The following is a 23,861-nucleotide window of genomic DNA, read 5'->3' on the forward strand; positions in this document are numbered from 1 at the left end:
CCTCCCTGATGGCCAAACTTCTGACCCTATCTCTAAGGGAGAGGCCAGCCACCCTTCGAAGAAAGCTCATTTCCGCCGCTTGTATCCGCGATCTCGTTCTTTCGGTCACTACCTACAGCTCGTGGCCATAGGTGAGGGTAGGGACGTAGATTGACCGGTAAATTGAGACACTCAGCTTCCTCTTCACCACGACGGACCGGTGCAGCGTCCACATCACTGCGGCTGCTGCACCAATCCATCTGTCGATCTCTGGCTCCCTTCTCCCATCACTCGCGCCCAAGACCCCGAGGTACTTGAACTCCTCCCCTTGGGGCAGGAACTCATCCCCGACCCGGAGTGGGCACTCCACCCTTTTCCGGCTGAGAACCATGGCCTCAGATTTGGAGGTGCTGATCCTCATTCCCACTGCTTCACACTCGGCTGCGAACCGTTCCAGTGCAAGCTGGAGGCCATCACCCCATGAAGCCAACAGAACCACATCATCTGCAAAAAGCAGAGATGAGATTCTGAGGTCACCGAAGTGAAAGCCCTCCACCACTTGGCTGCGCCTAGAAATCCTGTCCATAAAAATTATGAACAGAATCGTGACAAGGGGCAGCCCTGGCGGAGCCCATCACCCACCAGGAACGAGTCCGACTTATTGCGAACCAAGCTCTTGCAACGGTTGTACAGGGATCGAATGGCCCGTAGCAATGGGCCAGACACCGCAGCGCCTCCCACAGGACACCCCGAGGGACACGGTCGAATGCCTTCTCCAAGTCCACAAAACACATGTAGACTGGTTGGGCAAACTCCCATGCGCCCTCAAGTATCCTTGAGAGGATAAAGAGCTCCTCTTTGTCCTTCTCTGAATGGTTCTATTGTATGATGTCAATCCCTGGACTATCTGGGTAACATTTATTGCCATCAAAATGTTACTATACTGTTAGTAAAGGTTTTTAAATGTGTCTTCCCATTTTTAGCTTTTACCTCTTGTTAGTGAGAGCCAATCACTTGGCTTGGATGCACAATATGGTGAACCAACTGAATGGTAATAAATTCTACCACAATAGTGACCTGGCCAGTGAGCAAGCCAGTAGAAAATACTCGAGAAAGATAGGCCTGGTCAGCAGGTTACCAGCACACAAACGTTCAAAATAAAAGCCAGCAGTCTGCCTGAGAGTAAATCAATTCAAAATATTAATAGAAAATGTTAAAGTAAGCTGCCAAATATGCTTTTGTGCTTGGCAGTACACCTGGGCAGCCCTCACTAATAAAGTCTATGGGAGGGAAATCCTTCTATAACTCAACAACACATGCAAACAGAGTAACTTATTATGTAAATGCCATCAGTAGTTGCCAGCTTGACAAAGGGTCGTGGATCAGTGAAGTACGTCAAGATTACCAAAGAACTGCACCAAGCAGGATGTCTCTGTAACCTGTGGACAGATGACTTGCCATGTGTGGTAATCAGTGATTTCCTTTCCTTCTGCACAGGAGTTTTCATCACTAAAGGTGACGTCGGGGTCGGCACCATTGTGGGATCTGCCGTCTTCAACATCCTCTGCATCATCGGAGTGTGCGGGATATTCGCTGTGCAGGTACAGAATAAACCGCTGATTTTTAGCCAGTGCAGTACACACACTCTGTGACTTGTTTGTTTAGGCCACAGTTTAGATTAAAAACCATGGATGGAAACCTTTTCTGCCTGAATCAGAAAATGATACGTGTCCTGTTCACTGCTGTAATCCCACTAGGAAAAGAGAAACATACTTGAAAGATTTTTTTTCTTATTTAGATTACATGTTACGTAAGATGCCAAACAGATGCACACACACGCACAAAGAGCTTGGCTTATGTTATTAGTGCACGGCAGTGAGAACCTTGTGGGAACAAAAGAAGGTGTAGCTGAGCTCCTGTAAGTTATAGAATTGTCTCAGTCCTCTTGTCTCTCTGTCTTTTCTTCCAGACGATCCGTCTCTCCCGCTGGCCTCTGCTCAGAGACTCAGTCTACTACACCTTATCGATCTCTGCTCTTATAGTGGTAAGAAGCACCTTAAGGTTAACATAGTAACACATCAGATACTTTAAAAGCTCCATACTGGATTTCCTCTATGGAGAAATATTCTAGTTACTCTGATTGTTTCTTTTTTTTTTCTTTCCATCTGAAATTATGCCTTCATGTCTTAGATATACTGGTTCTCAGATTTTCACCTCTCTCTTATTACAGTTCATATATGATGAAAAAGTAGTTTGGTAAGTTACACGTTGATTAACTTTGCATATACATGGCACTTACACTGTACAGTGACACACATGATGAATGCATCCGAACTGTCTTTTCCAGGTGGGAAGCTCTCACGCTGATCCTGATGTATTTTGTCTACATTTTGATCATGAAGTAAGTTCAGTTCATCCACTTTGAGGCTTAAAAATGAACAATGAACTTTTGCTCTGTGCCGGAGTGTAATGTACCCCACCAGTAACAGTTACTAAAATAAGTACTGATAAAAGTATACATGTAAGATATCCCTGGAATTAAAATGTCTATTTAAACAGATGAATAACAAACAAACTAATAATAATAATAATAATAATAATAATAATAATAATAAATATCTTTTCTTTTGGCAAATTTAGCAGATATACGGATAAATATTAAGTAACACAACAACAATGTGGATATTATCTAGAAAAGAACGTCATGCTCTGTTTCAAATGCATTGTAGTATTTCATTGAAAACAGTGAAAGTTTACTGAATATCAATATTACAAGCAAAAACAAAATGTTTTAAATTTTTGCATATTAATGAGTTTAATATAAGACCCGTGATCTGTGAACTCATCCCATGTGTAACATGATTTATCCTGATGTCTGCAGCAGTATTATATGAATGGGATATATAGAAATGATACATTTCTTTATGTGGGCTGTGCCACACAGCAGCTTATAGTACTTGACAAATCATTTTTGAATATGATCAATCTGTCTCTATTGGGGGGCTACCTGCCGTAAAGAGCAATCCCTTGACCCAGCTGTACCAGCAAAGTGTCGTTTTAACCCGACTTCTGTTCCAGACTGAATTCCCACATTGTCCGTTTCCTGGGGAGGAGAAAGAAGAACTCGACCACTTTGAGAAACGGTGCAGCAAATAACACAGAACTGGACGATGGCTGTGATGCTACTGCTGTTCTTTTAAAGAAAGGTAAATTTTTATTGAGACTTTGTACGTGTAATGTGGAACTTCTGATTGAGCTAGTGTCTCTGCTTCCTGCTCTTTGCAGTCGTAATGCTAAGGAAAATCTTACTGGTTTATTTCAATAGTATAGCTCGTATTCCATGTATGTGCCCCACAGCAAACCACCACAGGAAGACATCTGTGTTAATGGTAGACGAGCTGCTGTCAGCGTACCCCCACCAGTTGTCCTTCTCCGAGGCCGGCATGAGGATCATGATCACCAGCCACTTCTCCCCCAGAACTCGTCTCACCATGGCCTCACGAATGCTCATCACTGAGGTAACAGCACACGCAGGTGCACCTCAGCCACACTTTTGATTGAAAAAAAGAGGGAAAAAAAGAGATTGCTGACATTTCCAATTTGAAGCAGACTGCGTTGTGTTTTTCTCCAAGGGGAAAGCGTTTCAGACAGCCTCTTTAGCAAAGTAATCTGGAGCTGTACACAGTCCCTGGCCTACAAATCAGCTCCACCATTGAGGATTCTAGGCATGGCCTGCTATGCTACATTTACAAAGGGCTGTTCAGGATGTGATGGGCAAGCTTGGAGCAAAAAGAATCACATGGCATCTTATTTGCCATAGTAGTTGAAGAGTTTGTATTGTCTGTGATTTGGTTTTCATTGCAGCTCTCCGTGTGCGCATTAATCAGTCAGAATGTTTTTCTCTGTCTGCAAAGAGAGTTTCATTGCCTGTCAAGCTGTTGCATTGTGAACATATTTGCATAAGGCAATGACAGCGGTGATAATGACAGACAGACAACCATGGGGGGGTCCCAGTGAGATAATTACAAAAAGACAGCTTGATTTGCAGTTGTTTTGTGTCACTTTCAGTCTGTGATATAGACTGTACATAAAAAAGATGGATGCAGCTTCTAGGTCTTTAAGTCAAGCCAGTGCAGACGTGCCGTAAACCTGCATTCTTTCAAATGGCCAACAGAGGGCAGCTCTTCAGATTGCTAAATTAGCTGCATTGTATTATGTTGAAAACAGCCATCAGCTCCTTTGGATCTATGATCTTTATAATTCAATAAACAGTTCCCTCATGACTTTAAGATCAAAGTTTTGAGACAAATTCAGTTGTTTTGTTTTCTGTTTCTTTTAAATTAAGTCCTTTTAATAGAGTCAGAAATTATGATAAAACAGGCAGTGGTTTAGAGCAGGCCTACCTCATGTCATGTCCAGTCTCACCACACAAAGATTGGGGCACAATTTGCTCCGCTTGAGCCTTCACAGGACCTCTTTAACAATGGCATCCATCAGTATATACACTCTATGACCTGAGATGCTTAAGTGTGTGGGCCTTCTTATCATCTGTGTCCAGGGTCCCCTTCTCTTATAAGCCGCTTTGAATATCAGTCTCTGTTTTTAAAACAGCCTTGTCTCTTCAGTCAAATATTTTGAATTATACGCAGCTTTTCCCCAAAATTATCAATAGGTGTAGGTGCTGGTGAATTTATCAAATGACATGTTTGACAGTCAGTACTTACCACACTGAGGATCTGTGCAAATCCTGCCTCACATCAGACCGCTGTGACACCCCCACTGTGGTGCCCCTACATCTGTCGCTTTAAGAAAAAGTAGAACCATAGCTTATAGACTGGGGTATAAACACGCAATATATGTTGAATATAATATTTTCTGTTGAATCTTAAAGTAGGTGAATGTTAACAACTGCAGTACAATCTTACGCTCTCTAGTAGAGGAGTCTGGCCCTCACAATATTATACTGCTGCAGGAAAGACTGAGATTTGTTTTGTGCAAATGCACAGGAGCTCATGTTCACTCATAATGTGATTCTCTTCTCAGGGCTGCAGTTTATATAACAAATTATTGTTTTACTTTTACTTTTGTCAGCAAAAGAACAAAACAGGCCCAGAGAGGCTGCAAGTAAGAAGGTCAGAGACAGAGCAGGAGAATCGTGAACATCAGCTTAACCTCCCCGCTGTCACTCAGACATCCACTGTTGTTTTTACATTCATTCTGATACGAGTTAAAATAAAGTACATTTATATAGGATGAGTTCACAACAGTCATTTAACCTCCTAAGACCCAAACTCATTTTTTTATTTCTCTTTGATATTTGGGCAGGGCAGCACGGTGGCACGGTGGTTAGCACTGTTGCCGCACAGCAAGAAGGTCCTGAGTTCAATTCCAACATCAGGCCGGGGTCTTTCTGTGTGGAGTTTGCATGTTCTCCCCGTGTTTGCGTGGGTTCTCTCCGGGTACTCCGGCTTCCTCCCACCGTCCAAAGACATGCAGCTTGTGGGGATAGGTTAATTGGATAATCCAAATTGTCACTAGGTGTGAATGTGCGAATGAATGTGAGTGTGAATGGTTGTCTGTAACTGTGTGTTGGCCCTGCGACAGACTGGCGACCTGTCCAGGGTGTACCCCGCCTCTCGCCCTATGACAGCTGGGATAGGCTCCAGCGCCCCCCGCGACCCTGAAAAGGATAAGCGGAAGCGAATGGATGGATGGATGGATATTTGGGCATATTGGGACCCGATGAATGTAGAAATAAACAATTACCAGATTTTTATTTTTTACCTGATTTTTGTTTCTAAGAAAAATGAGAGCCACACATGGGGATATTCGTTTAAAATTTCAATAGAACAGTAGCAGTATAATGTCCTCGTAAATGGATATCAGGCCCTTGTAGAGCAAAATTGAGTATTTTGGTCTAAATAACCCAAAATGGGAGGTCCACATATGGCCAGGTCCAAGGAGGTTAAAGATGTATTGTAAGGTAAAGATCGTATTATATGACATTTTCACCTGTTTGACAAACAGAAATAAAAGTCTCCTAGCAGAAGGGCTGTAGGGCAAAATATATAAAAAGGCCTTTTTATGTATTTTTTATATTATTTTTTCCCCATAAAAATAACATTTCTCTGAAACTGAATTTCTTTAGCATGTGGCTAAAATTCAGCTAAAATGTTCATGGATGCTGTTTAGTACTGAAGGGAGAATGGGGCTGTTCATGCAGGCGCATCAGATCTGACCATCTCCCTTCTGTGTTTGTGTGTTTGTGTATGTGCTTCTTGTGTTGCGACGTATAGAGGCAGCGTCTAATCAACACACGGACTTTGACTAACGGTGACTCGGAGGTTCCCGTGAAGGGAGGGAGCAGGTGGGGCATAGAAAACGGGCTGTCTGGAGCTGAAAGGGGCGTCGGCGTTCGGCACGATGACCGAGAGGCCGGCAATGAGACGGATAACGAGGACAACGAGAACAATGAGAATGATGAAGAGGAAGAAGAGGAGGAAGGAGAGGGACCTTATGTGCCATTCCAATGCCCAGGTAAACCTTTAGATGACTCTTGTTTTTAAGAGTGATATGTTTTTCAATCAAATCACAGCGAGCGGTCGCAGACTTGGTCCCCATCTTTGAAGAAACCATTTCAAACTCAACAAGGATGCAACTTTATTGCACCCAGTTTCAATCATTTTGGTCGTCCCGCGGTCCCTAACCACTGTTTTCTCTAACACGACTAGAAGCATGGATCAGCAGACCTCTTTGCAAATGTTTCGTTTTATTTCTTGAGAATTGTTAATTACTTTCAGAGAAAACAGGTTTTGGTTCAGGGACAATTGAAAGAAACCTGCTATAATATTTATGCTAAGCTAGGCTAAGTTTCATACTTTCGTACTAAAACACTTTTTCTCATAATGTGTTTACTTGTTGTTAAAATAAAAAGTCATGCAAAAACTTGTATCCCAGTTAACTTCTAATTTTATTTAACTTGACTTAAGTTTCCACCTCCAGGCTTGATTTATTTAAAACGATGAACAAAAAGAGTGAAACACAAAAGCGTAATCATAAAAAGTAGACCAACGTAAGAAGTGAAGGGATAATTTTACTGACAAACTCAATCATGTTCAGAGAGGGATGCGATTCATTTGATTAAAATAACGTTTAAACAAAGGAGGAGAACAGAAAAAACATCACTCTGCTTGTTAATTATCGTTCAGTCGTTGTGTGCTTTCATATTGGACTATAATGAGATCTTTAGCCAGTGATAAATCAGAGTTTAAAAACATGTGTTAGTTGGACAGTAAATTATTCTTCCTGCTAGAAAGCAATGTCGGCTTTAAACGCTTGTCTTTTCTGTCTTTTCTATCATTCTTCTCTCTGCTTGTGTGTCAGTCTCAACCCAGTCTAAATGCTGTATCTCGCTCTGTGTGTCTGCAGCGGGTGGGTTTAATAAACTGAAGTGGCTGCTGGCTTGGCCTCTGGCCCTGCTGCTATACTTCACCATCCCCAACAGCTCCACACCTCGCTGGGAGAACTGGTTCATGCTGTCTTTTGTTTCCTCCACACTGTGGATCGCCAGCTTCTCCTACATCATGGTCTGGATGGTAAGTGACGATGGGGGAAAAGCAGACTTGTACTGAAAAGCAACATGAAGCTGAAAACAAAAATTTAGTGGCATATAATAACAATAATGTACACTTGATTGATCCCCGTGGGGAAATTCCTCTCTCCATTTAACCCATTCACTCAGTGAAGCAGTGGGCAGCCATTGGGCACCTGGGGAGCAGTGTGTAGTGACAGTACTTTCCTCAGGGGTACATCAGGGTAGACGTTCAGTGGATTCGAACCCCCAATCTTCCGATCATGGGGCCACCACTCTACCTACGGAGCTCTCCATGATGCTGTTCTTTGTGTGGCATTTGTTGCTTCTGTATATGAAGCTCCTGCTACAGTATAAAAATCAACCAAGCAGATTGGTTGTTGAAGCATTTCAACTTAAGCATAGAAAAAAGTGCTTGTATACAACATGTGCTATATGAGAACCAATCCATTTACCTTGGCCTACAGCAACACTGTGACGAATTTTGGAGTGATTTTTGACCAGAATTATTAAACAAATATGATTAAACCAATATGTAGGACTGCTTTGCATTTGGGTAATATCTCTACAATTAGAAACATCCTGTCTCCGAGTAATGCTAAAAACCAGTTGCATGAATTTATTACTTCTACGCTGGACTATTGTAATTCATTGATGATCCAGAAGGTTGACCTACAAAGTCTTTAATGATCAGACCCAGTATATCGTTGGGTCGTATGGAGGCTTACTGCTGGTTCCTAAAAGTAGAATGAGAGGCAGAGCCTTCAACTTTCAGGCCCGTTTTCTGTGGAACCATCTCCCAGTTTGTATTTTGGCCACAGACACTCACTCTGTGCTGATTAATTCAGTTCAGTTAAATTTATTTTTTATAGAACCAAATCACAACAGCAGTCACCCCAAGGTGCTTTATATTCTGAGGTAAAGGGCCCACAATAATCCAGAAAAAAACACCCAAAAACCAACAGTCTTTGTGAATGTGCTAAAAATAGCAGAGTATAAAAAGCCATGGCAGCGGATAAGCTAAAGTGAATATCCATTCATCCGCAGGGCTTAAAGTAAAGATAAATTACGTTTTCTATCAAATGTATAAGGACTTATAATTCCAAGAAACAGAATAAATACGTTTTAATCTTTAGGCAGTTTATGAATTGTGTTTTTTTAATCAGTGGATGGTGACATGAGTGGAGTATATGCATGTAATGTGAAAATGTGCCGTTTTAAAACATGTTGGCTCATTATGCTGTTGCTGTTTGTTTTTATTTCATGCCTGCTAAAAGACAGCTATTGTTGTAAATAGATACTTTATAATTGTATAAATAAAAATGAAAGGTGGTCAGAAACATGAAAATCAAATATATAAATAAATGAATGGATGAATAATTCCCTGTGTATCCACTGAATAGTACAGAGAATAATTTAACACTATAGTAAATCGAACTACTAACTGCAAGAATGCATTTAGCAGAACATTAGCTTGAAAACTTTTAGCTTTACAGTTGTTTTGGGGTTTTCGAGCTATGCGAAATATTGATATGCTAAACATGATTCAGCAATTTTAGTCTGACATTCAACTTAAAAAAGCTGTTATTAGATTAACCAACTGTGGTAAAGTATTGAATTCGTTAGCAGCTAGTTAGCTCGTTGTTTTGTTTTTGTTAGGTTTTTTTTCTGTCTAGATGCTAGGACCTCCATTTACACAGGATTTATTTGTTTTGGGGAAGTGAGGTGATTTTAAAATGATCCACTCCCAGTTTAACTGAGTTAAGAGTGTAAAAGTCATTTTCTGTGCAGAGCTACGCCAATCGAGCTCATTAATGTGCTCAGTTGTCAGCCACAGGTAGTTATTGCAGTCTACTTTCCAAGTTTAAAAAGTCTGTCTGGAACAATTAGATAAATTGTGGAAACACGGGGTCAATCTAATCCTAATGGGGTTTGAAAAGCTCTTTAGAGCTACAGAGTCACGTAATAAGAATAGAATAATAAAATTCTTCATTATTCATGTAAGAAAACTGGTAAGTGCATGTGTCATTCCTGGTTTATCTTTAAGTTAAAAAAGAACATTTTGGTTTTGGGTTCTAGTCTTTCTTTGCATTTTTCTGTCAGCACTCTTGATTGTTAAAAATACAACCAGTGATAGTGTGTCTCTGTCTTTGTGTGTCAGGTAACAGTGATAGGCTTCACACTCGGTATTCCAGACGTCATCATGGGTATCACATTCCTGGCAGCCGGCACCAGCGTCCCCGACTGCATGGCCAGTCTTATAGTGGCACGACAAGGTAATTAAACACAAACACGCAAAATGACAAGTTACCAAGCTGTCATTTAAAATGCACAAACAGAGCAAACAGCAGAATCAAAGTGAAGCTGCTATCAAAGAGCTGGAGAGGGGACTAGATGACAGAGATGGAGAGGGGAGGGGAGGTAAAGATCCTGGCCTGTCATCTTTTTCCCTGTGGTGAGAAGAGAGAGGGAAGACAGGCCGCCAGATCCTTTCCTCTGTCCTTTCATCTGTGTTTATTCTTGCTCCTGTCATCAAATATTTAAACAGCTCTGTCTGTGTGTATGTAGGGGGCTCACCAGGAGAGACACTCGCCACCGTTTAGTCGTCCATCCTCCACTGTGTAGCTGCTGTCGCCTTCGTCGCGTTGACATTTTTTTGGAAAGTCATTTGGACAGATAGCTGCACTGAATGCCGCCCGTGTCCACCTACCTCAGACCAACCTGCTTCCTGTCTGCTCTTTTCCCACTCACTTTGCCTTTCACGCTGTCTGTCTGATCTCTTTGATTTCTGTTTTTGCTGATTCACAACTCCGTCTACGTCTGTGTGTTCAGGAATGGGTGACATGGCGGTGTCCAACTCCATCGGCAGTAACGTGTTCGACATCCTGGTAGGGCTCGGTCTTCCCTGGGCTCTAAAGACCTTGGCTATCAACTATGGCTCTGATGTAAGTAGCACAAAGCTCATCGACCCTTTAATTATGGTCGTGCACAGAGACTTTCATCAGAAAGTTGTCGTTTTTTTTACTTTCAACTGAGCATTTCATCCTTTATCCAAAAGGAAAGTCGAAGCCTAGTTTCAAAAGTAGAGTGTCTTTCTCTAATCCAAAATGGATGATAGGTCTGGGTGAATGCATCTGAAATTGAAACCTTCATGCAGGATTTCAAGTCACTGAAGAGAGCGTCAACATGAACCAGTAGCAGCACCTCTCTCTCAGAGACAAGGACAGATGCAGAAGAAGACAGCTGTAATATGACAAAAGGTTTTCTGTTATGGTGGATTCCCACATAATGAGTGGTACTGTGTCTCCAACATCTCTGCTACATTCCCAGTAGTGCAGTGGAGGGAAATTATGTTTCAGTAGGATTCAAAACTGAAACTGAAAATCTTACCTATTTGCTGCAAAGGAAGATATGCCGTGCAGTAGCTTGTGTCCATCAGATAGTAAAACTCAGCTGATGTATAAATATCAGCTAAGACATGATAGAACAACACATGCAAACATGATCTAGAACAATTTGAAAGACAGCATATGCAATAACTTGGAAAAATCATTTATAAAGCACATTTACAGGTATTGATGGTCTCTATCCGGTCTTTAAGTGATGACCTGATGTTTCATCACTGCTTCCAGGTCAAAACTACTCTGTGTTTGTAACATGCTTTGTATCTTGTTCTATTTAATCTGAACAAGCCTCTAAAACAGTCAGTGATCACTGTTTGTGTTACCACTGTTCATTATGTAGCTCAGTTTTTAAAACCTTATGATGTAACTACAGCCCAGCCCAAGCAGCAGTATATTAATGACTAACCAAAAACAGAATTATAGGTCTGTGTACAAATTTGATATGAGGTGAGCAAGTACATTGTAGTTGTCTTATGTATTATTACTGCTTATTTTATTAATGATCATTAATAAAATGATTAATAAAGTGAATCAAATGATAAAGCTACTTCTAAGAACATATGTTTATTACTGCTGCTGGAAATCAGAGACATTAAACATTGCCTAAAATCTTTCGACCCTCCTGCTCCCCATGCAGAGGTCTACAGAGCAGAGAAAACCTGGGGTTAACCCTGAAGTGACTTGGATAAGTCAAAGTCCTTCTTAGTACAGGCAACCAGTAACAGACTCTGGCTCAGACTGATGGATATATGGTAAATGTTAAGTAGATCTGCTCTAACTGAGCAGTCGGAGTGCTTTGTACTACAAGCCTCATTCACCCAATTACACACACGTTCAAACAAAGCACTTTTTTCATGCCTAAATGCTTCTGATCAGTAGATGAGGTTCTACCCTCTGAGCCACTTCACAGTCAGAGAGAGAGCTTTATCGTTTTGTGTTATTGTATCGAGTTCGTTCCTGAGATTTTTGTGTAAGACAAAACTGTGTGAATGGGTGGATGACTGGATGTGTAAAGCGCTTTGGGGTCCTTAGGGACTAGTAAAGCGCTAAACAAATACAGGCCATTTACCATTACAACCTTAAATAGAAAGTTAATGCTGTAAACTAGCATCTTATTAACCTGCACTACTGTTACTGTTACACATAAACACTGATAGAGACTGCAGGAAAATGTAAATCCTTAAAGCACATTTTCTTATTTATCTCATATCTGCGTCCATATGTCTGCTAATTAATCACAACAGGCTTCATTAATTAAGTGCAGTGTAGAACCCAACAGTGAGGCTATTTAAATAAAAAGCCCATTTAGATTCTGATTATAATTTTGATTATGAGCCATAATGTTTACCAGACTCATTATAAGCTATGGCACTGAGACCAGTAGGAACCACAGGTCACACTGATATCAGCCTTGTTTCAACAGAAACATATTTTATTCACAGTGTTGCAGAGAAATACTATTTTACCCACAATCCTAAACTGAAACAGCAACATCACTGATTGGTGGAGGCTGGAACGTACGATTGTGATAATTAGACTAAACTTTAATACAGATCCATAACTCAAACTACTACAATAGTGCCTTTTTGTTTTCCTTCATTTTTTGAACCAGAACAAATCTTTTCATGGTCCTGATTCAGCTCATAGCTATGTGACTTATTTGAATACTTAAAATGCTTTCTATAGGAACATTCACTTCTAGAACTGTAGCCCTTAAGTTTTAGGATCTGTTGCTAAAGTCTAGAGTCCAAGTCCCCCCATAGTGACCAACAATGTGTTTAGGGATCTCCACACAGGAGGGGACTAGCAGTGACGTGCAGCGATCACAGAAAGTCAGGGAGAAGTTTCCAAGTTAAACTTTACTTTTAAGAACATGCTGTATTTGCTGGACATACATATGGACAAAGCTACTGGGCAACACCTAATCTTTAATAGCCTGTGTCTACAGAGTGATAAAACCATGCAGTCTGCCTTTCCAAACATTTGTGAAACAATGTCTCGTTCTAAAGAGTTCACTGAATTTGATTTGAATCAGTTTGTAAAATTATTCAATGTGGGAGACCAGGTAACTTTACAGGTACATAGTGTGCAAAAGTCAGTGCTGCACAATTCCAGAAACCTCCTCTGGCATCAACATCACATAAAACCTGTGTAGCAGGAGCTTCATGCCTGAGCAGGTCCTGTAGGTGTGATGTGTAGGTAGACAGGAGTTTGGACCACATGGTGTTTGACAGGATTATCAACACATTAAAGGTTCCCTGGGCATCCAGGACCTGGAATGGCTGCTATTAACCAGCCTTTAGCGACAAAACTGTGATTACCAAACTGCTTCCTGTGTGGACTCCCTTCAGGTTGATGATCATCGTACAATACAGCATTAATAATGTCTCACCTGTTCTCTTGCAGATCAAATTAAACAGCAAAGGACTCATCTTCTCTGTGGGGCTCCTGCTGGCATCTGTGTTTATGACGGTGAGTTTTTGAATGCACAGTTTCTGTTTCTTTCTTTCTCATAGCACAGTTTTGATAAGCTTTCCTCCTCTCCTCTGCTGTAGGTGCTGGGAGTTCACCTAAACAACTGGACGCTGAACAAACGTCTGGGTTTCATGTGTCTCATCCTCTACTCCATCTTCGTGTGTTTCTCCTGCCTCATCGAGTACAACATCTTCACCTTTGTCAACCTGCCGACCTGCCGGGATGACTGAGACACGCACGCATACACAACACACTCACTGTGCACACACTTACACAAACAAGTGGTGTTTGCAAGGAATTCAAAAATAAATATTAAATAGATAGCTGGTGGCAACAAGTGGAAGATCTTATTGGAGACCAAAGAATTAATTGCAAATACTATTTGGCACAGGTCTGACTCACACTGATTTTTCTGTGGCTTGTTTTTTTGCAACATGGAGCTGCTCTGGTGTTTAGCCCACACCAGACCAGAGAGTGGGACTGATTCCAGGAGTAGAGATGGAAGCAATCAACGGACAGCACAGAGGATGATAACCTCGCACGCACACACACACACACACAGAAATTATTCTACTACTGCTCACTCCTGACATGAGGACCTTTTATTTTGAAACTCCCTGTGTTAGGTGTGATGTTTCCTAGCTGCTAACCTTTCCTGAGAGGAAAGGCGGGTCTTTTAGATCTATTAGTTGAAAGTAATAAGTAATAAAAAAAATAAAAATAAAAGCAATGATGTAAAGAGATGGGAAGTTTAGACAGAGTTAGGGCCACGAGTCTTTATTTGTTACAGTGTTTACTTGGGACTTTTTGTTATTTCCATCTTACGCTCGCATTTACAGTTTTTCTTTTAAGACATGCACCTATAAGTCTCCACAGAAACAGGGCATTATCCCGTCGCCTTTTTATAAATTAATTCACGGCCGTAGCTGTCATGTTTCATATTGATTTCCTTTCTATAAATAGCTCACCTCTGTAAATAACCCCCAGATGTCCTATTTATTATTTATTCCTGTCATACGCACAGTTCTTCTCTGGAGGTCACAAGAGCACCTGGGCAGGTTTTTGTTTGTGCATCCGGGGATCCAGGTCGATGACAAGCACAATTTTTTGTGAGGGCATTTTGCAAAATTCAGTTTGATCTGGATGAGTAGTTCTACGTGTGGACGGGACATACGGAGCTCAAACTTGCACTGAAGAGCGGGAGAGCAAGGTGTTTACGCGCTGAAGCACGCTGATTATGAGGAGAGGATCCTTGTAAAATGAAGCAGGTTTGTGTGGAGTGGGTTCGAGAAGCAGATGTATTCTAGTCTTTCGTGAGTGGGGAACTGCTGCTTGTTCTCCTCTCAGAGACACTGACCAAATAGACTCAAAACAGTGGTGGCATTATTCAAAACGACACCTGGACCAGGTGTTTGCTCTGTGCTGGAAGGATGGATGGATGTCCTGCTTTACTTCTCTGAGGGTGAGCAATGTAACTGGTAGTAAAGTAGGCCTTTTTACCCCAACTCTTTAAGGTTGGGAGGAGTTTCCACTATATTTTTCTCCAGGAGTTCTTTGTATTTTGTAATGCCTAATGTCTAGATTTGTCCAAATTTGGTAGGTTTGTGGCACATAAATATTCCTACTAGTTTTTAGAGCATGTACAGTGTGGTTTGTGAAACCCTCCGGGGAATTTTTTTATTCCGCTAAGGGGCCAGTAAAGTTGAATTATTCTTGAAAGACTTCCACCAACACTGAAGTGAACGCTTGTCAGTCAGGGTTGATTCTTCTCACACAGTTTTCATCAAAATGTCAGCTTTTCCTCAGACAGGTTCATTTCAAATGTCAAGTGCTCTATGCTCTTTTTTTCTCACTGAGGGAAGAGTATTGCTAAAAGAAAAAGATCTATTGTTTCAGGTACTTTGTTAATTTATTGGTTAGAAATATAAAATATCTAAAATAGGAAATGCTGTCTTTCGAATGTATAAATATTTCATATATCAGAGTTATTTATTTATGTCATAGAAACAGACAGTACAGCGCAACCATAACCGGAAAACAGGGTCTAAATCTTATGTAATGCAATAACTTTGAGATTACGATATGTAAATATGGCGCTTTGCTGATAAAACACGACTTTATAGTTGGGTTTAAAAAGGCGCATTCAAATCATAAATGTCTGTTAATATTGTTGTTAGACTGCTCAAACTATCCAAACACAACACAAGCTCAAATCATGAAGAGGAACTGTGAGAATGTCTGCCTGACGGGAGACCTTAACGCAGTCTGAGGTGATCATTATTATACATATATCAGGGTATAACTGTTAATCCACCTCAAACTTTTCCTCCAGAGTTTCCCTGAAAGAGCTCAATGAGGTGCTAATTACAAACCAAATAACTGGATGACTTTTGTTGTGTCAATAACAGCTCCTGAGGAATGTCTACAAAGCCCACTTCTTCCCGAAAAAAAGCTAAAATTTAAATTTTATTTGTCACGTGCACAGAAATGCTTGTGTCCAAGCTGCAGACTGGCTGCACTATTCTTGGGCTTGGTTTTAGCATCGTGGGGGTCTAGCCAGCACCCTTAACTGGATACTGAGTAGGAATCAAACTTGTGACTCCTGCGCCAAAGGTGTGTAGCTTTACCACTACACTATTCAGCTGCTGGGATGAACAAATAGACAAATTATCTAGGTGTAAAAAACGAGAAAGAAAAATTAGTTGTTTTTTTTAAATATCCAAATCTCAAGCGTCTGATTACCGTGGAGGTTAAACACATCAGTATGAGCTAAATCAAGAAATGGATCAAAATGTCTCATAGCATTCCACTCTCTGTGGTACACGTGGTTTTCCTCTGTGTCATCCTGTCCGTTACCAACACCTTTCTAATCCAAGGCATCAGTTTTGGCCATCTTATTTATTTCAAAATATATTGTGCACTTTACTATCAAACAATTTATGCTACAGATCATTTGGTTCAAACGTCATGTGCTGCTATTAACTGCATGTACCTACAGTGTAAAACACGAGGTACTTTCAAACTAACCAAAACGCGCTCTCATTATGAAACGACACATCTTGTAGAGGAGATTTCTAAATAATTTGTGATATTCACATGGGTGATATATTGCTGATGTACATATGTATATAAATAGGTGTAAATGTATTTATATATTTTTTGTCTCAATCTGTATATCTGTTGAATATATTTTCATAGTTCCTAGGTCTCCTCTGTAATCCCCTTTGTTTTGACGTGTTTCTTGTCCTTTGTTTACTCGCATGGAGATACTTCAATATAATAAATTATTTATGGTAAATCTTAATGTACTTTGGGATCAGAGTCTAAAGCATTTTTAGATGGCACTGGAGTTAGTTTGTACTGAAAATCCTCGATGACTGCATGCTGTGGCTAGCACAGGATGTAAGAGCTAGTGAGTGAGAGTGTATGCAGATGATATCTTTCTGTGCATATCTAAGCTTTACCTCTTCCTACGCAGAAACTTTTCAAAAGAAATTGTTTACTTTGTGTTTAGATGTCTCAAATGTAATTTTAGAGATCATTTTGCTACCTGAGCATTAATAAAGTTGTCATTGCTTAAGGTGACACGATCGCTTGTGCTCTACTTTTGACTGGTCTGCAGTATTATTCTATAGAAAATCTATACATTCAAACAAGTTATTTCTGATAATTCTGTATGTCGTATGTGTTTACCACATTGAATATAGCTGCACAGTCAGTGTGGTTTCTCACTTGAAGCTGAAAAAGAAATAATGCAACTAGAAACATAAACCAGCCTTTTAGCAACAACCAACCAATCCAGTGACATCACCTTCTGTTTCGGCACAAGATGGCAGCACTTTAACGCTCTCTAATGCTAAATGTAGGAAATAAGTATTTAAATTGTGTCTTTATTACAGTGCTCACAGAAAAGGAGTCGCAGAGTGCTTTATAGAAGTCTGAAGCCTAGGTCACCCATGGAACGCTATCTTGGTCTGGTTCTATACAGACTCAGACCTACTGTTAGATTTTGACAGACAGCCGTGACCTCTGACACAAAGGCCTTTTTTTTCATATTTACGGTAGTCCCTATGCGCACACTGGAAACACAGACCCGTCACGTGCATCATAACCCCTCCCAATGATGCTAGCCAGCCAATGAAGTCATTACTTCAGAATGATGTTGAAAATGTGTATGTGTGCCAAGTCTGCCAGAAGAAAAACATGATCATCCTTCACCTTGAAGCGCCTTCAGAGGTCTTGTAGAAAAGGCTGGCAGTGATGATCATCTATGTGAAGGGTGGGTTATTTTGAGCCTTTTAACTGGGATCCTCAGAGGCATGGATGGCTGCTCCTGTGGCTCTATGATGCAAGTTGAAGAGAGAGAGATGTTTTTGAGTGTACCTCATGGTGTCACATCCATACCATCTAAGGAGGTGGGGGCTGTGTAGGAGGACTCAGCATTTTTTAAATGCTTCCGCTGAACTGGCAGATAGCTGTCAGGATGAAGAATGCCATTTAAAGTTCAGCCTCCAGCTGCTGAATGGTGCATGATAGACCTCAACAGATCAAGAGTTGGAAATCTGATGTCTGAAAATTGAGTTTCTGTAAATTAAAAAATAGTCAAACAGGACTTTGCACTGAGCCGGGGGGGGGGGGCAGGTTGTAACTTTTAGAATCTTTAAAAGTATTTTATTTAATTTTGAATACATTTACCACCAGAGGGTGCGTTTTCACATGTGTGCTGCTGTGCGTTTTAATTCTTCTTTACCCTAACCCCATTTCCTAAAGCGTTTTCACATCAGCCATTGTGCATTGCCTGGTTAAGTAAAGGTTACATAGACTTATTGCATCATCTTGTGCTACAAATGTTTTACATTAAAATATAGCCCAGTTCTAGTTTGGCTTCAGCTGATGACATTTATCCGTAACCCTGAATTGAATAATTGGAAGAGAATGGGTGGCTCATAAACACAATGACAGTTAGAAGATGAAGTAGAGGGACTAGAAAGAGAGAGCAGATTCCTCCTATATTGGCTTCTCTTCATTGGTTCCCGTTAAATCCAGAATTAAGCTGAAAATCCTGCTCCTCACATGCAAGTTCTTGAATATTCAGGACCCATCTTATCTTAATGACCTTATAGTATATCACCAAATTAAAGTGCTTCACTCTCACACTACAGACTGACTTGTGGTTCCCAGAGTATTTAAAAGTGGAATGGGAGGCAGAGCCTTCAGCTTTCTTTGGAACCAGCTTCCAGTTTGGGTTCAGGAGACAGACACATCTCTACTGTTAAGATTAGGCCTAAAACTTTCCTTTTTGCATATAATTAAGGCTGGATGAGTGGACCTGGAATTCTCCCCATAGTTACAGTGCAATAGGTGTAGTCACCATTCCAAGGCAGTAACATAGTAAAAAATAGTCAAATAGTCCAGGATTATATCATTTCATCTGAATGAGGGCTTATTAAACTATTAGAAAAATGTATTGGTCAAACACAGGATATTATTCTATAACAATTTAGTCTAAATTCTACAAACATGATAGGTGCCACATGTTCTGCCTGTTACGTGTATTTTCTGTGGTTATACATCCTGTTTGTGTGAGGTCATTTTCATCTTCAAGTCTTCATGCAGCATCAATGAGGCACAAGCCCCCTCTGGCGGACAAGCGGAAACTGGTATGACGGGACTCAACAGCAGAGCATTGATCAAACAAATGCACAGACAGTAATTCCATTTCCACCATTTATTGAGTGCAAAAAGAATATTTCTGACATGGATGATAAGCAGGATGTCTCCTGGATACTAAAGATATTTTGACACCATGAAGAACATTTTTAACATTGAAAAGCCATCTGTGAAAAATCCCCGCACAGAGACATATAAATACTCAAAGACTGTTAGAGGAACATGGCAGTATGTATAAATTCAGACGCTGAACACTTGGCCCACAGAGGTCTGCACGACAGGCTCTGTACAAGATTAATGCTACTCAACAACACTTTCACTTCCCTGTTTCAGCTCTGTTACACTTCATCCTGCGTAAAACAGGACTGAACAGAGCACTGCACTTCAGTTCATTCACTACATGAGCATCTTTTTCAGCTTTTCCAATTGTTCAAACTCAAGATGTGCTGATTGTGAAATTTTGGGCTGACGCTGATGTTTATAATTATTTGGCCTATAGCTGATTTCATATTTTCATTCCTTCATTCGTTTTATTTTTACTGCTGTTTTTCTATTTTGTGCCAAGGGAAACAATAAAATCTGGAATTTAAAATGACTGTTTCAGAGTCTTTCAGCACTTCAGGCAGATAAACAATGGACACTGACGCTGGTAAATGTGTATATATTTCTATGCTGATTACCTGAAACCTTATAATTTAAGCATTTGGATCAACAGCACCAAAATCAACGCTAACGTAGATCTGTACTGCAGGTCCTTCTCAGTACTTTCCCCTCCATCATCACGGTACCCTCTACACCTTCCTTTCAACGTGTGTGACTGTGGGACCTCAGACCAGCTTAGATGTCCACACAGTGTCTTCATACATGTTCTTACCACCCGGGTTAAAGGCCTTTGTCAGTAGTACAGAGACGGGGCAGCCGGCCGCAGGATCTGTCACATATCACTCTCATAGGAGTGGAACAATTCAGAAACTGTAACACAAACATCCACAGTGTCGTGTCTCCCTGGACTGTGATATGAAGCTGTCAATGCCTGGTTACTATTTACAGACCATTCAGGTAACGAGTGAATCCGTTTTGTTCATAATGCAGTCAGGGTCAAGTAAAATCTTTTTCTTCTCCTCTAACGAAAACCGAGGTATGAAGGGAAACCACGGCTTTGGAGAACTGTTCCACCCCTACGGTCTGAAACGATAACCAGCAACATCTCTCAGGTCTGAAAGAGCCTCGTTCATATCACCAGGATACTGTCAGTAAATACACAAACACCGGCAACACCTGCCTTTTCTAACATTAAACACAAACTACATGCATGAGCTACATTTTACAAAGTTAATCCTTCAGATTATCTGATCACGCTGACACGTCTCATTCTACGTGAGCATCAACAATTCCCTTTAAATCCAGCAGGTGGTGGGGACGACTATGGAACATAAAAATGACAAAACACCGTCATCAACAAAAAAAACAGCGTCTCTTAAATTTCTGCATTCTGTTAAAGGGGAATCCCACCAATTTTTGTATCTTTTAAATCCAAGTTTGTTTAGATGTAGTGTGAAGTCATGTGAGGTCTGCTCACACCTCTGTAGCTGCTGCACCTAAATAATGGTGGCTAGCCGGGTCATGTAACAGTTTGGTCCAAATGATTGGGACATCAGCTCTGTTTATATTTTATTACATTACATTTCTTTTCATATGCTTCTTAAGAATGAGTGAATCATTGTAAACCTATATAACCTTATACCTATTATATATATTTTGTTAGTAATAATCATTATTAAAAATAGCACATTTACCATGAAACCACTAGAATCTTTTCTCTTTTTTAATAAAGAAATCAGACTGTCCAGCACTTTGCATGCTGGGTTTTTATTATTATTAATAACATTGTTTTGTTTGTTGTTGTATTAGAAGTGGCTTCATTCTCTCTTTTTTTTAAAATGGCTTTGTGCATCGGTCGCCACCAGGTGCCGCTAAATCCACACAAATCAACAATCTGAAGGATTATCTTTTTAAAATTCAAACAATAAAGTTACAGTTTACCAGCAACTGTGAGAAGTAAACTTAAATGACGTATATAACCTACATCTATTTGTATACGTGAAGGAACTGTCCCATGTGTCTGAGCTCAGATTCCCTCCATCAGGAGGTGGAGACAGCAACTGACGGAGCTGTTTACCACAGAGTTACCCTGATAAGAAATCCAGAGCAGGAAGACAAATAACTGGCCTGTCAGACAGAACCTTCCCCAGACTAAGAAAGGAGAAGTCCGGCTTTGTAAAGACTGGCACGCCACAGCGCTGAGCCCAGCTCGTGTGTCTCAACATGTTTTTGTTTACTGGAGTTGTGGGTGACACTGCGGCAGACAAAGAGCTTGTTCAGGCTTCTGCTCGCTGCTACAGTCACACAGAGATGGAGCTGCTGAGGTGGCTCGGTGGCAGGCTCAGGCCTAAGCTGACTCCGGGTTTGGGGGAGTCAGTCGACAGGTCCGTGCTGAGGTCGTTCAGGTTGGCCTTTGTGTCACAGGTCACGGTGAGGTCGTTGAGGTTGGGCGCCACATGAAGGGGAGCAGATAGCTGGGCGGTGCTGCTACTGGCCACGCGACGGAAGACGAAGTAGAAGGGACCGGCTTGCGGGCGGCTGTGCAGCTCAGCCTTTATCTTTTGAGGGTGGGTGTCTGGGGCCAGCTGCTGGCTGCTGCCCTCCATCAACAGGAACAGGCCGTAGTTTTCGGGGTCAGACACTTTGAACTTGCGGGCGCACAGCTGGCACACCTCCTCCACGGTGGCATAAGGTTGCACCTGCAGGGTCTTGGCTGTGCAGCCGCTGTCCAGCTCCTGCAGAGCAACCCGCAGGTAGTTCTGAGGGACAGTCAGAGGAGACGGTCAGTGTTCAGAGAGCAAACATACGAAGCCTGAAGACTCAGATGTTTTTGATTGCAGTTAAACACCGAAAATCATCCTTGCCATGTTTTCAAAGCTGAGAGGCTGTACTGGGTGATGTTGCTTTTGAAAATACTGGTGTATAAAAATATCAAAATCAACTCTGAAGCTAAAAGACAACCTCTAAAGCAGTGCTAATCTGCCAGCGTCACAGAAACCTTTTGCACTGAGTGAACTTATTTGTGCGTTCTCACCTGGAAGTCATCGATGGACGGTGCAGAGCGCTGGGTGGTGCGGCGGCGGTGCCACTGGTGGAGTGTGTTTCTGGTCTCAGAGCTCAGCACTCTGGCTGCTTGCTCCTCCTGGAAGTTCTTGATCAGAGACATGGCTCCATACGCACTGGTCAGGTAGTAGCCACCTGCACATCAACACACACACACAGCGGCACACTGTTAATTAGGTGGGGGGTGGAGGGGTGGGGTAGATTGTGCTGGTTTCCATGGAAAAGTGCCACACCTTCTCCATGCAGCAGTGAGGGGTCCAGCAGCTCCATCATGTAGAGTATCTCATTGTCCAGCTGAGGCATGTCACACTGGGCCAACACATAGGTCAGCATGGGCAGGAAGTCATCAGCACCATACAGACGACCTGTCAAACACACAGCAGGTTCACTCATCATTCCTGCCACGCGACACTGACTGTGGGTGTGGGTGTGGTTTTCATCTGTACCTGAGTTGTCCTCCATGATGGTGTAGATCAGTTTGCAGACTCTGAGCAGCATGCTGACCTTCTTCTCTGGAGAGTACAGTTTACACATGGTGTGGAACTTGTGTTTGATCTTTTCTATGGCCACTGTGTCCGGGGGCTGCGCATCGGCCACGCCCATTTCCTGTGGCTGCCTGGCCTTGGCCTGGGACAGGTTCTCCTTCAGCTCCTGCCACTCCCCACTGCGTATCTGGAATTCCTGCAGGGCGCTGCTCACTACGGCCTTGAGGGGCTTCAGGACACACTTATGCATGGCTTTCTCCAGGACTTGGTCTGTGGACGAGCGCAAAGAGAATCTTTCAGTGTTTCGCACAAATAAACCGTTAGTGAGCTGAGGAAAGTTCAGCATAGCTGCTGGCAAATCAAAACACATAATACAAACATCAGAAACGCCAGGCAGCTGCTGGTGCAGTCTGTCTGGCTCTAAATGAAGGACACCGCTAATCACTACAGTGACTTTGCTCCCAGAGGTACATGAGCTAAGTTTCTAAAAGGCAAGCAAACCTGGATCATGCTAACTGCTAAAATACCCATTAGCATGCCCTCCAAGTAGCTGATTATTGTTTCTGTGAAGCAGGAAAATTACCCCCACCTGCATCAGCCACACCCACCATCAAGTGCGTAGGTAATGTGTACGTGTGAGTCGCATATTAGAAAACAAATGTCAGTGGAGTCTAAATAAAAAAAACAAGTAAAGATTCCACAAGAGGAAAGCACATCAGTGAATATGAGTCAGTGCAATAGTGGTGTGTTTTCAGATACCATCTCTCTTGAAGGAAGTGCTCTCCCACTTACTGTTTTCTATCTGAACACCTACACAGTGATTAAATACAACCTGTGATATGAGATCAAAAGGGTCCACAGATCACTCAGTGAGACATTAATAATTTTACCCATGTTCACTGCAAACCAAATTTATTGTGTACCATGAGCCATGATTTAGGAGCTACAAGCTGTTAGGAGAGTGTCGCGATCAGATCAGTTCTACTTGTCATCATCATGTGTGTAAATCAAGTTCCTATTGACGACCATGTGTGCAGCTCAAAGTTGAGCCAGGAGGAGTCAAACCATCATGAGCTTCTTCTGCTTGTGCAG

General features: G+C 41.6%; 2 protein-coding genes across 3 annotated transcripts in view; one reads left to right on the forward strand and one right to left on the reverse strand.

Annotated features, from left to right (window-relative positions):
• The window catches only part of slc24a3 (solute carrier family 24 member 3), a 121,080-nt gene extending 104,027 nt beyond the window's left edge, over positions 1-17,053 (forward strand). Inside the window, exons 6-17 of one of the 2 annotated variants that reach the window (XM_087850418.1) lie at positions 1,477-1,580; positions 1,949-2,023; positions 2,210-2,235; positions 2,327-2,380; positions 3,058-3,185; positions 3,337-3,497; positions 6,276-6,516; positions 7,408-7,574; positions 9,732-9,846; positions 10,403-10,515; positions 13,381-13,446; positions 13,530-17,053. In XM_087850418.1, the coding sequence (XP_087706544.1) occupies positions 1,477-1,580; positions 1,949-2,023; positions 2,210-2,235; positions 2,327-2,380; positions 3,058-3,185; positions 3,337-3,497; positions 6,276-6,516; positions 7,408-7,574; positions 9,732-9,846; positions 10,403-10,515; positions 13,381-13,446; positions 13,530-13,679 (1,400 nt within the window). In that variant the 3' untranslated portion in view covers positions 13,680-17,053. Of the gene's footprint in view, positions 1-1,476; positions 1,581-1,948; positions 2,024-2,209; positions 2,236-2,326; positions 2,381-3,057; positions 3,186-3,336; positions 3,498-6,275; positions 6,517-7,407; positions 7,575-9,731; positions 9,847-10,138; positions 10,369-10,402; positions 10,516-13,380; positions 13,447-13,529 lie in introns of those variants that run through there. The other variant, XM_087850419.1, reaches the window with a different exon arrangement.
• Positions 17,054-19,168: 2,115 nt separating this feature from the next.
• The window catches only part of rin2a (Ras and Rab interactor 2a), a 53,178-nt gene continuing 48,485 nt past the window's right edge, over positions 19,169-23,861 (reverse strand). The window contains exons 9-12 of the mRNA XM_087850420.1: positions 22,731-23,039; positions 22,518-22,649; positions 22,256-22,419; positions 19,169-21,980 (exon numbers count right to left, since the gene is read on the reverse strand). Coding sequence (XP_087706546.1) covers positions 21,522-21,980; positions 22,256-22,419; positions 22,518-22,649; positions 22,731-23,039 — 1,064 coding nt within the window. The 3' untranslated portion in view covers positions 19,169-21,521. The remainder of the gene's footprint in view (positions 21,981-22,255; positions 22,420-22,517; positions 22,650-22,730; positions 23,040-23,861) is intronic.

Source organism: Neolamprologus brichardi, chromosome 13, assembly GCF_056152115.1.
Source record: "Neolamprologus brichardi isolate AB-2024 chromosome 13, ASM5615211v1, whole genome shotgun sequence".
In the NCBI taxonomy this organism is placed as follows: Eukaryota; Metazoa; Chordata; class Actinopteri; order Cichliformes; family Cichlidae; genus Neolamprologus; species Neolamprologus brichardi.